General features: G+C 35.8%; 1 protein-coding gene across 8 annotated transcripts in view; it reads left to right on the forward strand.

Moving 5' to 3' along the window:
* LOC106669848 (transient receptor potential-gamma protein) overlaps window positions 1-22,316 on the forward strand; it is a 239,892-nt gene that overhangs the window by 209,899 nt on the left and 7,677 nt on the right. For 3 of the 8 annotated variants that reach the window (XM_014399653.2, XM_014399654.2, XM_024227380.1), the window contains 3 exons: window positions 4,086-4,269; window positions 4,344-4,517; window positions 18,095-18,220. In XM_014399653.2, coding sequence (XP_014255139.2) covers window positions 4,086-4,269; window positions 4,344-4,517; window positions 18,095-18,220 — 484 coding nt within the window. The other 5 variants (XR_002910373.1, XM_014399655.2, XR_002910374.1 and 2 more) reach the window with 4 other exon arrangements.

The following is a 22,316-nucleotide window of genomic DNA, read 5'->3' on the forward strand; positions in this document are numbered from 1 at the left end:
AGGCCCTGAAGATGTTCTCAATAAAGATCGAAACGTTGGCACGAGAAAGAAAATGTTTTTCTACAACCTACGTCACACCAGACCGCATCTCACGATCTCCAAATAATCATTAACTTAGGGTCACTAAACACCACACATTTTTAATATTGTAAGCAGATTTTTATATTTGTTTACCGATAGATCATTAGAAATAATTTCGAAGTTCTGGTGACGGGAGTACATTCCTTGAAATATTGACGAAACAACTGACTGTTTTTCTTTTCTTTCAATTTCATCTTCTCCTAGACGTATGAGATATAATTATAATATTAAGGCCGATGTTAATCACGTTGAAAAATAATGTCTTTTGGCTTTATTTTTAAAATGTAAAACAGAAAAAAGAGGCAAAGGAAAAAAAATAAAAATAATCAACGTATTAATCCAAAGTGCACATCAAAGGATTCGCGACGGGCTTATCCCTTTATTTTCCTACCTTAAATAAAATTAATAAAAAAATAATTGAAATTGTGTTTAAGCATTGTATATTCAAATCAAAAAATTAGAAAATACAGTGTTAGTGAGACTTGGAAAAATCCGCATCTTGTACGACTAAGTGAGTCCTTTACAAAACAACATTTTTTTTATTATTTAATCGTAAGATTTTCATTTTCATTACCTCATACCTTCGTAGATCTATTAAAACGAAGTCTTTTTGATTATTTATTTCTTATAAATACACAAGATAGTTTGCTATGAGAGCAAAACAATGTGGGGATAGTAGTCTGGAGCAGAATGCGGCAAAAACAGGTTTTCTAGCAGTAGAGTGCTGAAAGACGTAAGGTATCGAACTATCTGCTTTATTCGATATTTTTAGTAACAAAAACCGCTTTATTTAATAAGCTTTTGAAAGGTACGCTTGGTAGGATCGGTACATTCTTTCTTCGAGGAGTATTCTAGATCACACCCCCTTCAAAATCGTGTATTATGAAATCGAGGTTTTACGCGAAAGATGGAATTTCTATTGATGGCAGAAGTTTGTTTTAAATGTAAAGCCGAATAGTACTGATTAAAATAAAATTAAGTAATCTTTATGTAAGGTTATTGGTTGAGATAAAAAAGTCAGTGTCACAAGCGGGATTCGAACCCACGAACTACGGGTAAATACGCCGCTGCTCTACCACTTGAGTTATCGTGACTTCTTTCCACTCGGACACTAACTTCCCACTTCAACCTCACCTCTCGAATTTTCCCTCCTTTTTGCCATTTTTCAAATGTCGTGTAATCTATTTGATTTTCGGCGACAAATGTAATGGCCACGGAGAGCTTTCGTGAAGTATACTTCATTTTGCTTATTAAATTCATTAGGTTTCGTGGTCCGATTGCCCAAATAAATTCTTTTCAAATTAATTAACCTTTAAGTAAGGCATTAGTGACTTTCTTATCTCAACTAAAAACCTTAATTAATTGAAATAAATAATACCTTACTTAAAGTTTAATTATAAATTTCATAAATGGTGAAAAATAATTTGTCATCTAAATAAAGCGTAGTTTAGTACCACCAGAACGGGGTTTCTGTCTTGACCATTTCCTGAAAAACTAACATTTTTTGAGATTTTAGTCCAAAATCAGATGTTTTGACATAAAATCGTAATTTCTCAACATAATGCACACTAGATTAAATTTTCCACAAGATGGCAACATTTCCGTTGAAAAATTTGCGCTTCTAAATACACAGTAGCTCAGTAGCAACACGATAGCTGAAGTGGTAGAGCAGCGGCGCATTTAGCCCGAAGGTCGTGGGTTCGAATCCCGCTCGTGACTGACTTTTTCATCTCAACCAATAATCTTACATAAAGATTAATTAATTGAAAGTGTTATTTGGTCAATCGGGCCACGAAACCTAATAAATTTAATAAAATTAAGATTGATTTACACATGAAAACAGCTCTAGAGTTTCGAATAAAACTAATTGATTTTTCTTTATCGGGAATAGAGTTCACTTCTAATTAAACTCTAATCATGCTGCAAAAACCTCTATCATGTTTAACAGAATGCAGCACAAGATTTGCAAGAATTGTTAACTTTTGATGTAACAGTGAAAAAAAATGGGTAAAAGTGTTTGACAGCGCGCGAGTCGAGATTCATAAGATATGAACTTATCTGTTTACAAATAAGTCAATTAATTTTAATTTTTATAAGTAGTATTTAGCATATTTAATATGTACTTTTTTATGTAATAAAAAATTATGTCGTCAATGCGAATTAAACCTTCCCGGATCGGTTAAAAAAAATGTACTGATAATACCGGGCATAAATTTGGTTATTAAATAAAGCAGTTTTCGTAAAATTCGACAATTCTCATCAATGCTATGTTTAAATTTTATAGGATTATGCCGTAGAAACGGCTTTGGGCTGAAAGGGTTATGTAGATGACTCATCCTGTAGAAAAATTTAAATTAAGTTTTAAAAGGGACTTTAATTTTGATGAAAAATGCTGACGTAATGAAGAAAATCTAGTTTTGTACGACAAGTTCATTTGCCAAAAATAAACATAAAAATTATCAGGTGGTTTTGTTTATCTGTGTATTTTATGGGTCATATTCTTGAAAATTCTTTATTTAAAAAAATTACTAAATGCTTTTCGCTGCTCTATCCGTCCCTCTCATCCGGCAGATTTTCCTCTGGAACAGCGTTTTTGTTGTTACAGTATCAAAGCTACGCCAGGGAATTATCTGCCTGATGAAAGGGACGATCGAAAAATGCATTTAGTTATTTTTGTAAAAAAAAAAAAGAAGATTTTTCGCAAGAATATGTTGCATAAAATACAAGATAAATAAAACAACAATAAGACAAACAGCGTGAAAAACTAATAAAATGCCGTTTTTGCGTACTCTAATGTATTTACAGTCTACTATCGCCTAATTTATTTATTTATTTGCATCTCGTAGCGAACCTCTCTATATTTTGTACAATAATTAGTACGCATGCTTTGAAATAACTCAAAATAAAAGTAAACAAAGTAATTCCAGTTTTAATCATTTTTAACAGCTTAAACAGACTTATAAAAAAAATGATGTCCAGCTCAGTCAAGAATATTGACACTAGGTTAAGATATTTTATATATATTTTATATAATATATAAATATATTCTTGATTGAATTCACTAGTTTCGTGGTCCGCTTGACCAATTAATATCATACAATTAATTAAGGTTTTTATCTCAACTAAATGATGTGAAGTTTAAAATGAAGTATCCTTCATTAAAGCTCTCTGTGGCCATTTCATTTGTCGCCGAGAATCAAATTGATCACACGACATTTGAAAAATGGCAAAAAGGAGGGAAAATTCAAAAGGTGTGGTTGAGATGGGAAGTTGGTGTGCGAGTGGATCGAGGTCACGATAGCTCAAGTGGTAGAGCAGCGGCGTATCAAGCCGAAGATCGTGGGTTCGAATCCCGCTCGTGCCATTGACTTTTTTGTCTCAATAAAAACCTTAATTAATTGTATTCTTGATTGAGCTGGACATCATTTTTTTATAAGTGTGTTTGAGCTGTTAAACATGGCTAAAAGTGTAATAACTGTGTTTTTGCAATGTACAATGTACAAATATAAACAATTGAAATGTAGATAGTTTAAAACAAAACAAACAGAGCAGACGAATATCCAATTTTTATTGTCTAAAGAATTTATAATTAATTAATTGCTCAATTGAGGCCTTATCTAACGAGGCGCACGTTAATTAAAACGAAAACAGTTTTTATTATTTAGGCCCAAGGTTTTTGGCAATACACCACAATTTTCTGATTCAATTTGTCAAACTAAGCGGACAGAAAAACCTTTCTTTTTGTTTCTAACTGTATAATGCACAGTGTTGAGAAATTTCACTTTTTAACCGACTGCACAAGCTTTGAAACTGCACAACTCCATTTATTATTAGATGGCAAAGTTTTTCACGATCTACCTAAGTTTTCAGCAAAGCACTTTTGGTTGACCCAAAAGAAACACTTTCATGGCACAACTTTCCACTTTCTTTTCTCTTTTTATCTGTATTCTTATATTTAAAACGAAACGGCAAAACGACTAACATTGTGAACCTGGGTTGTGCAGACGATAATGCGTAATCTCGTGAGGAGGTACGTGACCGTGGAGCAGCGGAAGGCGGAAAACGAGGGCGTCACGGAAGACGACGTCAACGAGATCAAGCAGGACATATCCGCATTTAGGTGCGAGCTGATCGAGATCCTGAAGGAGTCCGGGATGAACACGTCGACGGCGACCGGGACCGGCACGGGTAAGATAACAGGGCCGTTCACCAAGACTGGTCTGTTTTTTAAATTTTTTGTTTTTAATTCCTTGTTCTTCCAGGAGCAGGAGGAAAGAAAAACAGGCAGAAGGAAAGGAGGCTCATGAAAGGCTTCAACATCGCACCGCCGCCCAGCTCGTCGAATTCGTCCAACCTACCGGTTGCCGAGTTCATAGCCGCTCTCCAAAAAAGTTCTTCCAATGAAAACTTATCCAACGCCGGGCCTGGACGACTAGGTAAATCATGTTTCGATTATGTGAACCGACCCAATCCAGATCCAAAATAGTAGATTGTTCTTGTAGTTGTTCGTCTCTGTCTGTATTTTATTTAGCCCTTATGTGAAGCTATTTTATTATTTTTTTCGTTTGCGTTAATCAATATTTTTTCGCATTTGGCACACTTGAAAGGGTCCCGCGATAGTCCCCACTCGGATAATTGTAAAAATATTAAAAATCTAATTGCTATGCATACGCAATTTCAACCATTTCTCATACTGAAAACTGTGTATAAATTATCGCCATTGCACGATGATCCATACTGATAAATGCATATTTACGAAATCTGGGCCACCCTTCAATACGCTTGTATTTATAAAATAAGTTCATATTGTTTATATACTGCTTTTATCCTCGTTTGACGTTAAAATATAACAGGTCATATATCAAAATATAAAAATCAAAGGTATAGTTCAAGTTGTAAGGTTGCAAAATTAATTAAGGCATAAATTTTGCTTGTTTGGCATATTCAACCCAATTTTTTAAATTTCGAAAGCTAATGGATTTATTAAGTTAAATGACGTATATCTTCACTAAAATTCTCCGTGGCCATTACGTTTGTCGCCGAGAATCAAATAGATTACACATCATTTTAAGAATGGCAAAAAGGAGCGAAAATTTGAAAGGTTGGGATGAGGTGGGAAGTTAGTGTCCGAGTGGATTGAGGTCACACTAGCTCAAGTGGTAGAGCAGCGGCGTATCTAGCCGAAGGACGTGAGTTCGAATCGCGCTCGTGACACTGACTTTTTTATCTCAACCAAAACCTTAAATAAAGATTAATTAATTGAAAGATTTTATTTTGTCAATCGGACTACGAAAGCTAATGGATATATTTACAGTGATTATTTGGAGATCGTGAGGTCTGGTGTGAGGTAGGTTTTAGAAAAACATTTTCTTTAGCGTGTCAACGTTTCGAACTTTATTGAGATCGTCTTCAGGGCCTGGGATTTATAAACATCGTTTAAATTTTACAAATACATGTAGGATGTGAAAAAAAAATGAATTATACAATGCTAGAAAATTTTATACTCAGTCCAAATATTTGTACTCACTCAAGTGCTTGTTTTCCGTGTAGATGTGTCGTGTAGAGTGCCAGTGAGATGTTGCTGTTTTATGTATAAGTACGTTGGATTTTGAAGGGGTGGGGAAGGAAGTCGGGATGGAAATACATTTTTATGTGAGGAGTCAGCTTCTTTGAGGTGAAAGTTGTAAAAATGGGAAAAACATGGGTAATAGTTCGGCATGATTATCCTTTTGGGATTATATAGACTGGGATAATTAAGGAAAGGAATGCTAAATTGTTGTAGAATTAGTTTACGTTGAAAAAAAGTCAATGGCACGAGAGGGATTCGAACCCACGACCTTCGGCTAGATACGCCGCTGCTCTACCACCTGAGCTCGATCCACTAGGACACCGACTTCCCATCTCAACCCCACCTTATGAGTTTTCCCTCCTTTTTGCCATTTTTCAAATGTCGTGTTATCGGTTTGGATTCTCGACGACAATTGAAATGGCGACGGAGAGCTTTAGCGAAGTGTACTTAATTTTTAAATCATTAATTCACTACTTTCCTGGTCCGCTTGACCAATTAATACATGACAATTAATTAAGGTTTTTAGTTGAGATGAAAGCTCAGAGGTGGTAGAGCAGCGGCTTATCAAGCCGAAGGTCGTGGGTTGGAATCCCTCTCGTGCCATTGACTTTTTTTCATCTCAACTAAAAACCTTAATTAATTGTTATATTATATGTTTTGTGCAATGTGAAGATGATATATGAATGTTATCGATATTGAATTTGATTAATGATATTAGTGTAGCTGCGATCGAGTTTACATATGTCTGTTCTGTAGGTGATGCTGTGCTTATCTCTATTGATGTAAACCATTTCTAAAAATGTTGAACTGGCACACGGGCACTACTGGGTCTGTCTTCACTCGCGGTTTTGTTTTTTTTTTTCACTGAAATGGTGTAATGCCGAAACGCGTTTGAATAACTCAAAAAAAAAAAAAACTCCGCGAGTGAAGACAGGCCCAGTAGTGCCCGTGTGCCAGTTCAACCTGAGTTCGCCACCTCGCAGACCAAACCCCATCATCTACCATTTCTAAAAAGTTACGTTTATTTTTGTTTTGTTCTTTGTGTAATATTTTTGGATTTTTGAAGTCGAAATTGAGTTGGCAATCAAAATGGTGGGTAGCCAGTGCTGTAGGATTTTGTTTGGGTTTTTGCTATCTTAGATATTTTGCTTTACTCTCTTATCCAGATATATTTATAATAAATACCGTGGAAGAAACAAACAAAAAAATGTCTTTTCTTAAAAACAATAAAAAATTCCTCTTTAAAGAAAAACAACAAAATTTCAACTTAGATAAATCAATTCAATACAAATAACTATCGCAAGTACACTTAATTGAACGAGGAGCGGGCGCACTCCAGAAAGGAACAGGGATCCAGGAATTAACGAAAATAAAGGAATAGACTCAACGTTGTTGACTCCAGCGCCTCCAGCCACTTAATGCCTTTCTACCCGCTTTTCTCATCACTTCTCGGGGAAGAAGAGTGATGAAGAGTGATCACTCTTCTCTCTCCACCAGGGTTGTATACCAAATAAGCAATATTTATGCCTTAATTAATTTTGCAACCTTACAAAGTTCGTGTCTCTTTAGTAATGTTCGCCAATCTGTCAGACCTAAAAACACTGGAATTTTATTTATTTACGTTTCCCCCCGAAGGTCCGGATATTATGAGAAATCGGGAATTTTTTCATCCAATAGGGAGGACCTACCTCGTCTGCACCGACTTCTTGAGCGCGGTTACGAACCTGACAGGTCCTCCATTGTATCCTTGTTTCGATTTCGTTGGAGAAAGACTAAATCGGAGCTTCTCCCTGGATACATACGTCTGGAGGTTAATAAATGTTCGGGGTGTCCCAATCTCCTGACCAAAACGATCTAGCAATCAAGGATACAAGGACAGTAAAAAATTATATCAAAAGGAAAAGGCAGTCAATGGGCCACAACTGGAAGGAAGTTCCTACGTGTCAAAAGCGCGATCGATAGATGACCCTTGTAACATCCGAATCGTAGAAGATGAAGTATTCTCACCCCTTTAAGTAGTTGACACACGACACTTTGGGCCCAGCCCATGCGTGTCTTCGGCAGGAAAAAGGTTGCTCGATGTATCCCATTTAGCTGAAGGGTGCCATTTCTTGGCTCCATATGTACAGCGCATAGGACTGCCACTCCATAGTTGACTGCGTTTCTAGGCAGCGAATATTTTGTTCCCGTGTTTCTTTTGGAGGAAACCATTAGTTTATACTATATATACATTTCGTTTTGTGTTTCTTGAAAATTAATATATTTATTAGCGTGAATGTCCGATTGCAGAATATTGAGTATCACATAGAACCGTATTATGAGTATCGATTATTCCATCACCCTACATGAGTGAATTGTATATTTACATTCGTGCACCGTCGATAGGTGGCCTTCTGATCTAAATAGAAGAAAGAGATCGTCCATATGATGTTGCACACAGATGCCGGTGAAGAGAAAGGTTGCTCGATAGTCTACGTGTGGTTCATGAATGGTGTCATTCCATGGCTCCATATAGGAAGCGAGTAGGATTGCCAATATGAGAATCGTGTTAGACCATAGCAACGATGATGATGAGGAAAGCTGCTTTGTTGCATATAATACGTGATAGATATTTGGTTTTCTGATTCCTTTTGTCTATTGAGAGTGAGTGTATTTATTAGAGTGAATGTATAGTTGAGAGGGACTACGGAGGACATGCAGTACCGATCGACCCTCATTCCGATTAGTTTATACAATATGTGTAAAGATTGATGGAAGAATATCGAGTATTCCACCACTCTATTTGACTGAAGAGTACGTAATTCAGAAAGAATGTATTTAAGAATAAAAAAAGAAAAGAAAAAGTGGGTTTGGGTTTAAAAACTGCAAGGTTTGGTGGGTGCAACAACTTTACAGTTGATAACCAATGGAGCCTAACTACGGATAAGACCAATCTGCCAAAAACACCAAAAAGCGATTCTCACGGCAAGCCTGAGAGGTCATAATGAGTATATGCTATAATATATATATATGGTCATAATTTTATATATGCTCAATAATGAACCTATGTGTGTGTACCGAGTTAAGTTAATATAAAACGATCAATCATAACTTAACATAAAAATGAGCAAAAAACTTACTAAGCATAATTTACAAAAGCCTCAACGTTTAAAGACAAGAATACTAGAATTACTCATGAGTTCTCTCCCAGTTTCACTAATTTGTACAGATTTTATTTTTTAATGTATATTTTATATTCATGTGTTGTTAATTGATAAAGCGTTTGGAAATTTAATATATTAAGAATAGTAGACCTATTCGTTTAGATATTCATATTTGTAAACCTTTTAAATTAGTAAATTAGTTCATCCAATTCCTGATAAAGGATTCCTCTAAGGAACTAAGTGTTTTTTAATTAGTCTCTCTTTTAAAAAGGATCCTCACAGTAAGTGAAATTATCATCAGTTTTACCCACCAAATAGTAATTTTGTTGATACTGCATTGATACGAGATACAAACCGTTGTACAAAAATGTTCGGAAAAACAGTGAGAAAAAATTTGAAATTTTGTCTGAAATGAAATCCTCCCGTAAAAGGCGAGACCTGAGTTTTACGGCTGGCCCGGGCGAAGCATTACTTTAACGGTTATGGGCTTTCTCTTTCTCTCTCTCTCTCTTTTTCTCTGGGCTGCTTCGTCCCGCAGGGGCTTTTAAGCCACTGGGAAAACTAAGCAAATGGCCCATTAAAATTATATATTCAACACGTTTGTTTATATCGTGGCACGTTCCGATAGAAGACGATGACCGCGAGGCGGATGGCCGGCCGACTGGAAATTGCGGTTTCCCGAGGGCGTCCGAAACCGCTTCTGTTTAGAAACAAAAGCGAGACGGGTTGACCAATTTTCAAACACAACTCGCCGATTAGTAATATTTCTTTTCTTTTTTTCTTTAAGGGACAGTTAGTCAACCATTGAGGTTTCCAATCAAGTCTCTATAATTAACTGATCCAAAGTTGGGAATTGTTTTAAAGGAAGAACATATAACTAATGTGCTAACCCTTTGGCGAACATTCTTTCCTTTTACTTCTACTATTTATATATAGAATGGAATTAAATTTATACAAATTCACACAAAAAAATTGTAAAGCTTCATTTCTTTGGAAGTTGTTAGTCCTTAGATTGTTCTCGATCATGCAGGCCCGTAATCTTTGCCCACATTTTGCACATCTTTACTGGTTGAGTTTTTCTCGCCTGCGTTGGATTTGGTGTTTTGTTTTATTAATTGAAAGTGCAACAGTAGACAACGCTGTATAATATTGATTGAAACTTCACCTAAAACCATCCAAGAGGTGACTAGACCAACACTTAATTCATCTATGAACAGTCCATCCTTCACAACAAGGAGGAAACTAACCTAAATACCCACTGAAGATGAAGCCTTGACTTTATCCAAGCCAAAGTACCAATCGATTAAGTAGAGAGGTCATATAGGCAATACAGTATACGACCTTAGAGACAGCAAAAAACTGGAGTCTAAACCTCAGGATGGCGTGTTGGTTACACCACAACGATCAGACCCCTAAACATACGGATCTCTAGTATGGTGACCAAAAACACAGCACAAGGAGACAAAAACGGTAAAGTCGACAGAGACTAGCTGTCTACATAACAGGGTCCTACAACAGTTAAGAAACTATCAAAACTGACTTTTCAAAACAAACGCTTTATTTACATCATCACTTTGAGACAGATTCGGACATACACTATCGAAATTCAACTAAAAGTTCCAACATCCTTACAATCCAAAATCTTCCAAACCAGGCAAATGTCCTATTCTACGTATCTAATCTTACCAATTATAACGGCCTTTAAATAATCAAAAACAGGTGCAAGAAGTTTCACAAACACCATTTTTAGTACCACAAGCTATTTTTAGATACACTCGTGATTAAACTAGGTGGCGTATTAATCACAGATTGGTATCAAAAACCAAGAAACACAGTTCGCTATCTCGACTTTACATCTCACCATCCTCTTCGTAATAATAAACACGGCCAAAGGACTACTTCACAAAATTGTTATCCTATACCATGAATCTTTCACCACAAGAACATGAAGATATACAAACATATCCTCCATAACAACCACTACCCTAAACACATGATCAACAACTACAACTCAACACTAACACCATCCATTATTACTAATAATACTACATCAAATCTATCAAATACAAACAAACCAACATACATCTCTATGCCATTCATTGACGGCCTATCACATTAATTAAGCACATTTCTCTCTTCTGATAACTTTAAAATAGCATTCAAAAATTATAAAACAATTCACACACTTTTTCCAAAATTAAAGATCTCACTCCAGCAACAAATAAATCTGATGTAATTTACAAAATTAATTGTTTAAATTGTCCGGCAACTTACATCGGTATTACATCCCAATATTTGGACAAGAGAGTAAAGCAACATATCTATGATTGCAAAAAACCCAAGAAAAATCCTACAGCACTGGCTACCCACATTTTGAACACAAACACAATTTCGACTTCAACAATCCAAACATATTATACACAGAACTAAACAAACATAAACGGAACTTTTTAGAAATGGTTTACATGTAAACTCAGTCGCAGCTACGCTAATATCATTAATCAAATTCAATATCGATAACATAAATATACATCACATTACACAAAACATATAATATAACTGATAAAAAATCATCACATTCCACACATTAAACATTTCTACATAGTCTCATTCTTCAACAATTTAGCTTTCATTTTCCCAAATTATCCCAGTATAATCCTGAAAGGCTAATCAGGCCAAACCATTACCCACGCTTTTCCACATTGTCGGCTCCTTTCGCCTCATATAAAAATGTTTTCTATCCCGACTTCCTTCCCTACCCCTACAAAATCCAATGTATATATACATAAAACATCAATATTTCACTGGCGCTCTCAACACGGCACACAAGAATGACAAATCTACACGGAAAACAAACACTTTGAGGAGTACAAATACTTTGATTGTATCTAAAATTTCTAGCATTGTATAAATTCATTTTTTTCATATCCTACATGTATTTGTAAAATTTAACCAACGTTTATAAATCCCAGGCCCTGAAGACGACCTCAATAAAGTTCGAAACGTTGGCACGATAAAGAAAATGTTTTTCTGAAGCCTACGTCACACCAGACCGCATCTCATGATCTCCGAATAATCGTTTCACAAACAATTATCCTGTCACACAAACCCTCTTGTCAGAAAACTTTCATCCCGCACCTTTCCAAACAATCACCCCAAAGCTTGAAGGGGCATGCCTTCGGGTCTACCACTGACTTTTTCCTTTATATACAATATTTTTAATTTATATTTCTAAAAAGTTTTTAATAATTCTATGAACATGTATGTTTTTCTTATATCTGTCCTTTTTATGACTTATTGTTCTTGAAATCGTCGTTTTTCACAAGCTAACAAGAAAAATTGTAAAGTCTCGCCACATCACTAGTGATCCTTTCATCCTGGCCCTGCATATTGCCCATTGATTTGCTAAGCGGGATTCGAACCCACGACCTATGGCTAATACGCTACTCTACCACTTGAGCCATCGTGACTTCTACAATAAAAAAATTGTATTCTAAAATACAAAGTTTTTTGGTGCCTAAGTGTAAAATCAGTTTGCAATAGTCTTAACTATAGGTCGCTTTTAAAATAAGATGATCAGATTTAAGGCTATGCGCAGTAAAATAAAAATAGTAGAGAAAGTTCAGGTTTTATTAAATAGATAAACTATTTTCACTTTTTTTTTAAACCCGTGTAATTCTACATTGCATCTTCTGGTGTTTGTATTAACTTGGAAGGTTTATTATTTTAAGCTTCTTTCGAGTTCGAGTTGACCCATCTAAGCTGAAAATCAATAAAGCAAAGATTTTCTGCCTTTCCACGGCTTTCTTTTCTCTGGAGTTTGTCCGGGAGGAAAGCCAAGGCGGAAAGCTCCGTAACACAATTTCGTTCTCCTTGAACTTGGCCATTGAAACTCCCAAAGATAAAAACAGGTACTCTTAAGCGTTGAAGATTTTTACATTTTGTTAACGAGAAGAAATTTCTTAAGTATACCTTGTGTAATATTTGTCCGCAAAGACTTTTCTGTTCAATAATTTATTAAATAAACAATGGGCCTGACAGTTATCTTGTACGTACCAAAATTTATTGAAATATCTTGGTTATCTGTTCTGTTTGTATTTTTTATAAGTACTTATTGTACATATATTACATTACTTACATTAAATAAGTTAGTCCTAAATAGGTTTATAAAAAAAGATCAACAATTGATTTGAAATGTCATACTTTGACGATTTTAGACAGCAAATATGAAAATTATAATGGGACTTTCGGAGGTACGATTATTCAGAGAAATTATCAACTTAAAATATCCCAAGTGTGGATAGACAGTGATCTTGCTTCAAAATCAAAGGAATTTGTTTGGGAAGAAAAGTTATAAAAATATAATAAAAGAGAGATACTTATATTTTGTTTCAATATAAAAAAAAATATATATATATATATATATATATATGACATGAAGACAAGTTGCATCTTAAAAATAAAACAAATAAAGCATAAACTTTTGCTTTCAAGCAAATAAATAGCAATAATGGGACGTAACAAAGTTAACAATACGTTTCTTAAGGGCAAACTTAAAACAATCAACTTTGAACGTAAAAAAATAACGGAAAAGAGATGGCCCTCAGAGAACCTGAGCAGGAGACGAGGGATCGTCCTCACCCGACTGAGGATTGGCCATACGCGGTTGACACATGGGCACCTGCTTTTGGGCCAAAGCCCGCGCAGGTGCCCCTTATGCAGAGAAAGGTTGCTCGATGTGTCCCACATAATAGAGGCGGGTCATGCCTTGGCTCCATACAGAGAGCGTGTAGGCATGTCGCCGGACTTAAGAATAGTTCTCGAACACGGTAGCGAGTTTCAGAGCCCTGTTCCGCTTTTTAGGGGAAATTGTTTTTTTTTAAATTGTATATAATATGTCTTATGTGTTGTGTGTATTTATTTGTATGAATGTAGTGTTTGAATGGGTAAATAGGATATAAACTTAGTTGGGGCTGAAATGACCTAGATGTCGGAAGCCCCAGTCAAAAAAAAAAAAAGACCAAAATAAAAATGTCACACCACAGAAATGAGTTTTATGTTGTTAATAAATTTAAAATCTATACAAATCTGATTGCTCAGGATTTCAGCTGGATTTTTTTTCAGTCCTCCTTCTCAATGACAAGGCAAGACTATCTCCTCTGACATGGAGGGGATGGTTTTGTTTTTATAAAATATAGAAAGAAAATGTAGTCACGAATAAACAATAAATACTGGGATTTTGTTTTTGACTTATTAAATAGGCATAATCCCTTCTTTCCGCAAGCTAATTCCAAATATTCCATGATACTTATTCGGAAATCGTGAGATACGGTCTGGTGTGACGAAGGTTTCACAAAAACATTTTCTTTATCGTGCCAACGTTTCGATCTTTATTGAGATCATCTTCAGGGGGTGGCATTCTCAACACGGCATGCAAGAATGGCACAAGAAAACACTTTGAGCCCTGAAGATCTCACTATTTCTGAATAATCATCGACTAACAGTCGCTAATCATCACACATTCAATGATACTTTTTTTATAAGCCTTGATTATGTTTCTATCTCGTATAATGTAAGCTACATGATATTAACTTGTTGAGAAAAGAGCCGAATGGGCTTTTAGAGCTTTGAATACAAAAAGAAAAAAGTTTTTAACCTCAATTTTCTTATATTTGTTAAATTAGTGTGTTGATATTAATGCCATTTACCATACAATATCTCAAATTTAAAAAAACTCCAAATTTTGATCTTATTACTCCTAAATCCTCCAAAATCACCCAAAAAGGATTATATTCATTATATTGCACTACTTCATACAGGCTAATAAGACTACAAACTATTTCGAAGAAAATTTTAGAAAAGCAGCTCCTATTAAAAAAAAAACGTCTTCCAATACAATTATTAAAATATTCTGAACTGATTAGGTTTTCGCAACTACCACTCAACTGTCCAAGAACGTTGTTTCGTAGACATTATCTCCTCTCCCTTTTAGTAGGAGCAATACTGGTCTAGGGGTTCCAGTAAGTCAAGCGTTCGATCAAATTTGCCACCTGGGCTTGCTCATGTCAAAGGCATCTTTCCCTCCACCTATTTTCTCATAATTTACATCCACCTCATATGGTTTTATCATTGAACTATCGAAAGCATTTATTTCCCTTTCCTCGTGTTATTCATGCTGGTTTTCCTGAAGGTAGCGTTTTGGCTAAACACTTACCAGAAGTACACAACTGATATGTCATCCACAAACAACCACTCTAACCTTTACAGACAATGCAGCAATCCTCTCAAGTAACTTTGATCCTGTCCATAGCCTGGAAGCCTGGAGTCTTCACAACAAAAGAATCAAATTTAACAGAGAAAGTCCACCCATCTAACGTACACTCTTCGCAAAGATATCTTTGTCCAGTTTACTTCAATAATAACCCTCTACCAACTGCGGACACTGTTCGACACTTAGGGCTGTACCTCGTACGACTAAAACGTCAAGAAGTTATAACAAAATACTGAGTTATTTCACGTCTTTTCAATAAAAACTCTGACTAACCTCTCGCAATATGAGGGACTCCTTAATAACATCTTAGTGAAGCCGATATGGGCATACAAAGAAAATGATGGTGATGGTGATGAGGGTACTAAGAAGCTGAGTTTGTGCTCCCCAGGCACTGCAGCTTTTGGCTTATAGTATCTTCTTAGTTCAGTGCACTCAACTCAATTCTTCTTCTCAGAAGTATTAGGTCATTGACTATTGCTGCTACAATTTCATTCCGTAGGTTTTTTTCTGTCAACTAGGTTATGTCTTCACTGAGTCATTACTTAACATTTGAAGATGATAGGAGTGGATGTTTCCTCCACCTCTTTACATAATCTGCAAATGGGATCATCGTTGAATGTGCCCATGTTGTGTAGATGTTGTCTCAGATGCCAGTAACCGATTAGTAGTCCTATCATCCTCTGAGTTTAGCCCTCTCCAGTTGCAGTAGTGATTTTGCCAGTCTTGATGAGAGTTGTTTCATCATAAGTTTACTATGTCTAGCACCGCTAGAGTTTATCCACTTCTCCTTTTGTTTTGCTTGGATCCATTCTGCGATGGAGGATTCTATATTTGTTTTTGTTATCCCAAGAATAGATTCGGGGCCTGTGTATGGTCTTGCAGATCCTCATCTGGCCAGTCTGTCTGCTTTCTCGTTACTCAAAATTCCTCTATGACCTGGCACCCGAGATATCATCAAGTTGTTGTGTTTCTCCAGGTTTTGGAGATTTTGGATGCATTCACTAATTGTGATGTAATTCTTTTCCAAGCTAATGCTTTAATGGCTGCTTGGATATCAGATCTTACGAGGAGTTTTTTGTCAGTGTAACCTATTTTATGATTTTCCAGGGCACAAGAATTGATGGCATGTATTTCTGCTTGAAAGACCGAAATGTTCTTCCCTAAGGAGTTTGATTACTCATGTTTTGGAAACCCAACGTACAGAAAATATATATGCAGATGTTATGTAGATGTTTTCTCAGATGCTAGTGATCGGTTAATAGTCCTATCACTCCACTGAGTCTGGCCCTCTCCGACTGCAGCAGTGAGTTTGCCAGTCCTGGTGAAGGTTGTTTTTTACATAAATTTACTGTTACTAATAATTTACTCACCAGGGGCATAAATGTTACCCTAGGCTGGATCAAAGGTAACTCTGGAATAAAGGAAAACGAGAAAGTTGATCGATTTGCAAAGGAAGCGGTCATAGACGGTGAGCGGTGCGACTACGACCAAAAGTGACTGCCAGCGTGTACTGAACCATAGGTGGATTTCAGATTGGCAAGAGTTCCATAATTCCGCTGATGGAGGCTCACTATATAGAAGCAGATTTCCTTTGGTGCCGAAAGAACCGTGGTTTCAAGGGGTCAGGGCACCTAGACATTATTTCACCGTAATCTCTAGTAACCATGGTCTGTGGGGAGCACTTATGTGTAGAATCGGGCTTAAGGAGTCCCCCAATTGTGTAACTTGCGGCTACCCAGAAGATTTAAACCATATAGTAATGGAATGTCCAAGGTTTGAAAACGCAAGAGGTAAACTGCTAAACGGTATTGATGCCCTAACCGATCCGGACAGACCTTACTCCCTTGAGACGCTCGTTGCCTCAGGGAACAAGGAAGTGTATTCGCTGCTAACTTTAGATATACAGGATCAACTTTTGTTGTAACTTACAATAAATGGTGGTGTAGTGGCCGGGGGGGAAACGTCGGGTCTCGGCGCCATATTTACTCGGTATCTTCAGATTGTTGTATCCCCAGATTTTGAAGATATTTTATGCATTCACTGACTTATTTGACTTGATTTTTGTTTACAGGCTAACGCTTTAATAGCTGCTTGGCTATCCGAACTTATGAGGATTTTTTTTTGCCAGCGGTAACCTCTTTTAAGACTTTCTAGAGCACAAGCATTAATGGCAGGTATTTCTGCTTGAAAGACCGATGTGTACTTCCCTGGTGAATTGGAATGCTCATCTTTTGGGCTTGTACAGAAAACAGCCATCCGGTTTCTTCGTTTGTTTCGGAGCCATTGGAGACAGCTTTACATTCTTTTAATGATAAGGTACAAATTGGAGTCGAAATTAAATTCGCCTTTAATAGTCATCTCCTCTGAGACGTCCTGTCCAACTAATCAACGGATTTGCCAGTCTTGGTGAGGGTTGGTTTAAGGATGTGTAAGGTTCAGGCAGACATTCCAATATCCCCATATCCAAACTGCCCAATCCATAATCATAAGAAAAAACCTTGATGCTCCATTTTATAGTCCCAACAAAACACACCATACAGACTGAGATATTTTTTTGTTCGCAGTGTAATCCTCTTTCATTAAAGCATATTTCATAAAACCCTAGCATTATTAATCCTCAAATCCAAAACCTAACAACTCAACGACTCCCCCAAAATCTTCCAGTTGTCTCTGCTATCCAGTATTAGTGAGACATATAGAAAAAATTGTAGAATCATTGAAGCTCAGACTACCAGTAGGTAATTTGTTCACTCTTCTTTTTAAATTTTATATCGATTTCCTTTCTCAATGTTACTTGTTACAAAATCGCAGGTAATGTACTACAAATTTTAAAAAAATGTTTTGTTCTGTGTTGTGACGTGTTTTTAATTTTCGTGATTCCTACAAATTATGATCTAGACAGTTGATCCTTCGACCTCCAACCCTCCGCATAATTAAAAAACTCTCCCTGATTTTCCCCCTGAAATGCCTTGTCCTAAAGGACTCATATGATTTTTCTCTCTTTGTTTTTGTTTTCTCTCTCCGATTTAGGAGGAAATCAGTCATTGGACCTTGAGATCCGATGCCGGCCGGAAAGGAGGATCGTACTTTTCGAACCGCAGCGTTGGGGCGGGAACAACTCGGGCTCTCCCGGCTGGATAACTGCCATCAGAGTCGGTATATTAGCTTTGTTATTGGAACACAGCCACTTCAAATCACGCCGGGCGAGAATAAGCAACGCAAGTCAGCACCGCACGTAGTTTCAGCAACCCCGACGCCTGGTCTTGCACGTCCACTATTTGGCCGAGTTCCCTCGGCTTTTTAAGGGTAGACAATTCCCATGGAGATTAAGTTGCACTGTAGTTTATAAAAACTAGCAATGGAAAAAAATCTCTCTAAAGTCACAAGGATGGAAGAGGTTTGGAACACCAGTTCCATTTCAATGCAACAAAATATAGTGAAATTTTTTCAATATTCAGTTAAGCACACCCTCAAAACTTTCACCATCGACAACCAACGTTTGACACAAAAACACGCTCATCAGATAAATAAGTGATAATTATACTTTAAAAATCACATCAATCATTTTTGTAAAAATAAAATGGCACGAGCACCTAGCACAAATTGCACTCGACGTTCGTCTGGATGTTCAGCTGTTCATTACAGACAGCCAACGCACAAACAAAGCAGAGAGACAAATACGAAGGAAAGATAGAAAAGAGGTGCAGATCTGAATATCTTCAAATCAGTGATAAAACTTTTAACTTTTGTTAGAACACAACTGATAGAATAACTCACACACCAAGGATCGCAATAATTCGAACTGCGGAAATGCGTCTATCAGATCAGCCAGACTAGACGTGCCAAAATAATCTGAGACATCCAACTGCAGATTCATCACCCCGCAGACATCATCAAAATATCTCACAGTATTTTTATCGATTATTCTTGCTAAAGAGATATTTAATTCTAAGATAACGGGTCTAGAACCAGGACTTACGTGGGAACAACGATTTCAATGAGAAAACAAATTTTAAGAGGGTCGCAACAGGTCGTATCAGGTTGTCGGAGTTTTTGAAAAAAAAGAGCTCATTTGTATGTAGAGTTAATGCAGGGCCGCTGGATTCGAACCCGGGATCTTTATGTTACAACGACGAGCGTCGTGTCAACGCCTTAACTGCTACGGCCACCGAGCCCCTTCTCTTTTTGCTAATACTGGTTGAAAAATATAAAACACTTGTCCGGGCGTTCTTTCAAAAAGTTGCAAAAACAAATAGATGCTTCCAGTAAAGCAGGAAAAAGTCTCATTTTTAAAAAATGGATTGGTTTTAAGTACCCTTTAGTACAGTTAGATGTACAGTGGCAATAAAAAGTATAAAATTTTGGGCAAGTTTTTTACTCCAATTCCACTTTAATATTCATAACTCTACTGACTTTTATCCAAAATGAACATTACAGAATGTTTCTCCTCGATTAGGCTACATATATCAGCACATCTTAAGTTCTAAGGAGTCATAAGTTAGAAAAATAAAGATTAAATTAAATTAAAATTAATTAAGGTTTTCAGTTGAGATAAAAAAGTCAGTGCCAGGAGCGGGATTCGAACCCACGATCTTCGGCTTGATACGCCTCTGCTCTACCATTTGAGCTATCGTGACATCGATCCACTCGGACATCAACTTCCCATCTCAACCACACCTTTTGAATTTCTGCCATTTTTCAAATGTCGTGTAATCAATTTGATTCTCGGCGACAAATGAAATGGCCACGGAGAGCTTTAGTGAAGGTATACTTCATTTTAAACTTATTCAATTCACTAGTTTCGTGGTCCGCTTGACCAATTAATATATTACAATTAATTAAAGATTTCAGTTGAGATAAATCCGTGGTAGAGCAGCGGCGTATCAAGCCGAAGATCGTGGGTTCGAATCCCGCTCGTGCCATTGACGTTTTTATCTCAACTGAAAACCTTAATTAATTGTAATATATTAATTGGTCAAGCGGACCACGAAACTAATGAATTAAATTAAATTTTAAAAAACTCCTTACGGTTATATTTCATATCCCTGGTTGTAATTTCACAATTTTTTGATGAGAGAAGATGAGGAAATAATATGTTAGAATGAAGCAGATAAAAAATTGTTTTTGAAAAATTCAATTTGGACACGCTTTAAGTATACTTTAAAAATCATAAATACTATTTTTTATAGGAAACAAAAAAATAGAGATTTTTGGGGTAGATCCGCAGGAGGTATTTTTATTGTCCGGTTTTCTACTTAAAAATTCATAACTGTTTTGGATTTTTTTTTTCAATTTTATCCAATTTTCACGTTATAACAACTGTTGGCTGATTTTTTCTTTAAGCCTATGTTAGGTTTATATGCCAATGTTAGGGAGATATATATGAAATCAACCAACCTTAAACGTTTTATTTTATACGCCAGGTTTTAATTTATTTTCGGAGACCCATTTGATACCTTTACTAGTAGAGTTCTGAATGCCAGTAAAGTTTTTGTAAAGTTAAAAACCAGTTTAAAAAAATAACTAATAAGTAAGATCGTATTAAATTAGATTATATACGTACAAAATGTTACAAAATCGAAAAATGCGTTTCGAGCACTTTTTAAAAACCTTTAATTACGATTTTTATAGCAAAATATCGATTTTTTTAATTAATATCTTAAAAATAGTTCCAATAAATATCTCGTCAAATAAAATATTGTTGATTTTTATATTTGAGTCATAACTTCAAGAGATGTTAACGATGAGATGATGGATCGACCTGCTGTTGAACAACTTTGAAAAAAAGAATCTTCGGTGAGGTCACAACAGAACGACAAATCTTAAAGTTTTTGCCGAGCTTTCGACGATTATAACGTCATCATCAGGGCCTATTTATTTTAGAAAAATATCGCAGCTATAACATATCGTATCATTAAAAAAACAGTTATATTTTCCTTACTTTAAATCGATGAGTGTTGAAATATATCTTGAGAAAAAAGAAACTGCAATTATAATTAGGTGAAGCTCAGTATTGATCTTTAGACATTAACAGTATGTAATTAATTAAAAACAATAAAAACAACATAATATAAAATTTTAAAAAACAACGTCGTCGTATAGGTCAGTTAGCACATTAATTTAAGTTATCTACATATAGTACAATTTGAAAAAGCTTAATTTAATCTTAAGATGTGTACAAGAAACATTTATAAATCCAACGTAATAAATATCGAATAAAGTAACCGTAAGAAAAATTTCAATTAATTAAGGTTTTTAGTTGAGACAAAAAAACTCAATGCCACGAGCGGGATTCGAACCCACGACCTTCGGCTAGATACGCCGCTGCTCTACCACTTGAGCTGTCGTGACCTCGGTCCACTCGGACACTAACTTCCCATGTCAACCCCACCTTTTTTGAATTTTCCCTCCTTTTTGCCATTTTTAATTAATTGGTCAAGCGGACCACGAAAACTAGTGAATTGCGTAAGAAAATTTTTTATAATTTACACACACACACACACATATATGTATATATATATATAGTTCGCANGCAAAGAAGTATCTTACAGCAAATTTAGCGTTCTTTCAAATGGTGTCATTGGATTTGTTGTAGTCTCGACATTTTGGAAGTTGTAAGCGTTTTTATGTGGTAAGGTAGTGAAAAGTTGAAAAAACCTAAATTGACGAATATCTTCAAAATAGAGAACTTTCCTAAAATTTTCTCCTGAGCATTTTTTGCTCCAAATGAAGAGTAGAATCGATTCCCTGAGTTTCGCCAGAAGGAACTGGGACACCCAGTATACATACATAGTGATAACAAACATCTCAAAGACCGAGTTAAATATCGAGATTTTATTTTAATCGTTTATTATATCGATGTTATATGTTTATCTCTAATAAATATACGTAAAACAAATGTCACTTGGTAATCTATCGATATTATTGAGTAAAAAATACACATAATTAGTTATACTTGAATACATATATTATTTAATTGAACTGTATCTTACAATTAGTTCGCATATTCAGGATAAAATATCGGTACCAAATCTATCGATATTTTCAATATTATCGATTATCTATGAGCATCCTTAAACATCATGTGATTCAAAATGTTCAAGTGCACTTTTCGGTTCAAAAATAAATTAATAATTATAGAAAAGTCTCTACAATGTTATAATGTAATACAATAAAGCACAATAATCATTTGATATGCATGTACATTGTCGAAATGCTGTAAGAATTTAACTCTCTCCTGTCTACAAATTAA

The sequence above is a fragment of the Cimex lectularius genome, unplaced genomic scaffold, assembly GCF_000648675.2.
Source record: "Cimex lectularius strain Harlan isolate CLEC.00 unplaced genomic scaffold, Clec_2.1 scaffold156, whole genome shotgun sequence".
In the NCBI taxonomy this organism is placed as follows: domain Eukaryota; kingdom Metazoa; phylum Arthropoda; class Insecta; order Hemiptera; family Cimicidae; genus Cimex; species Cimex lectularius.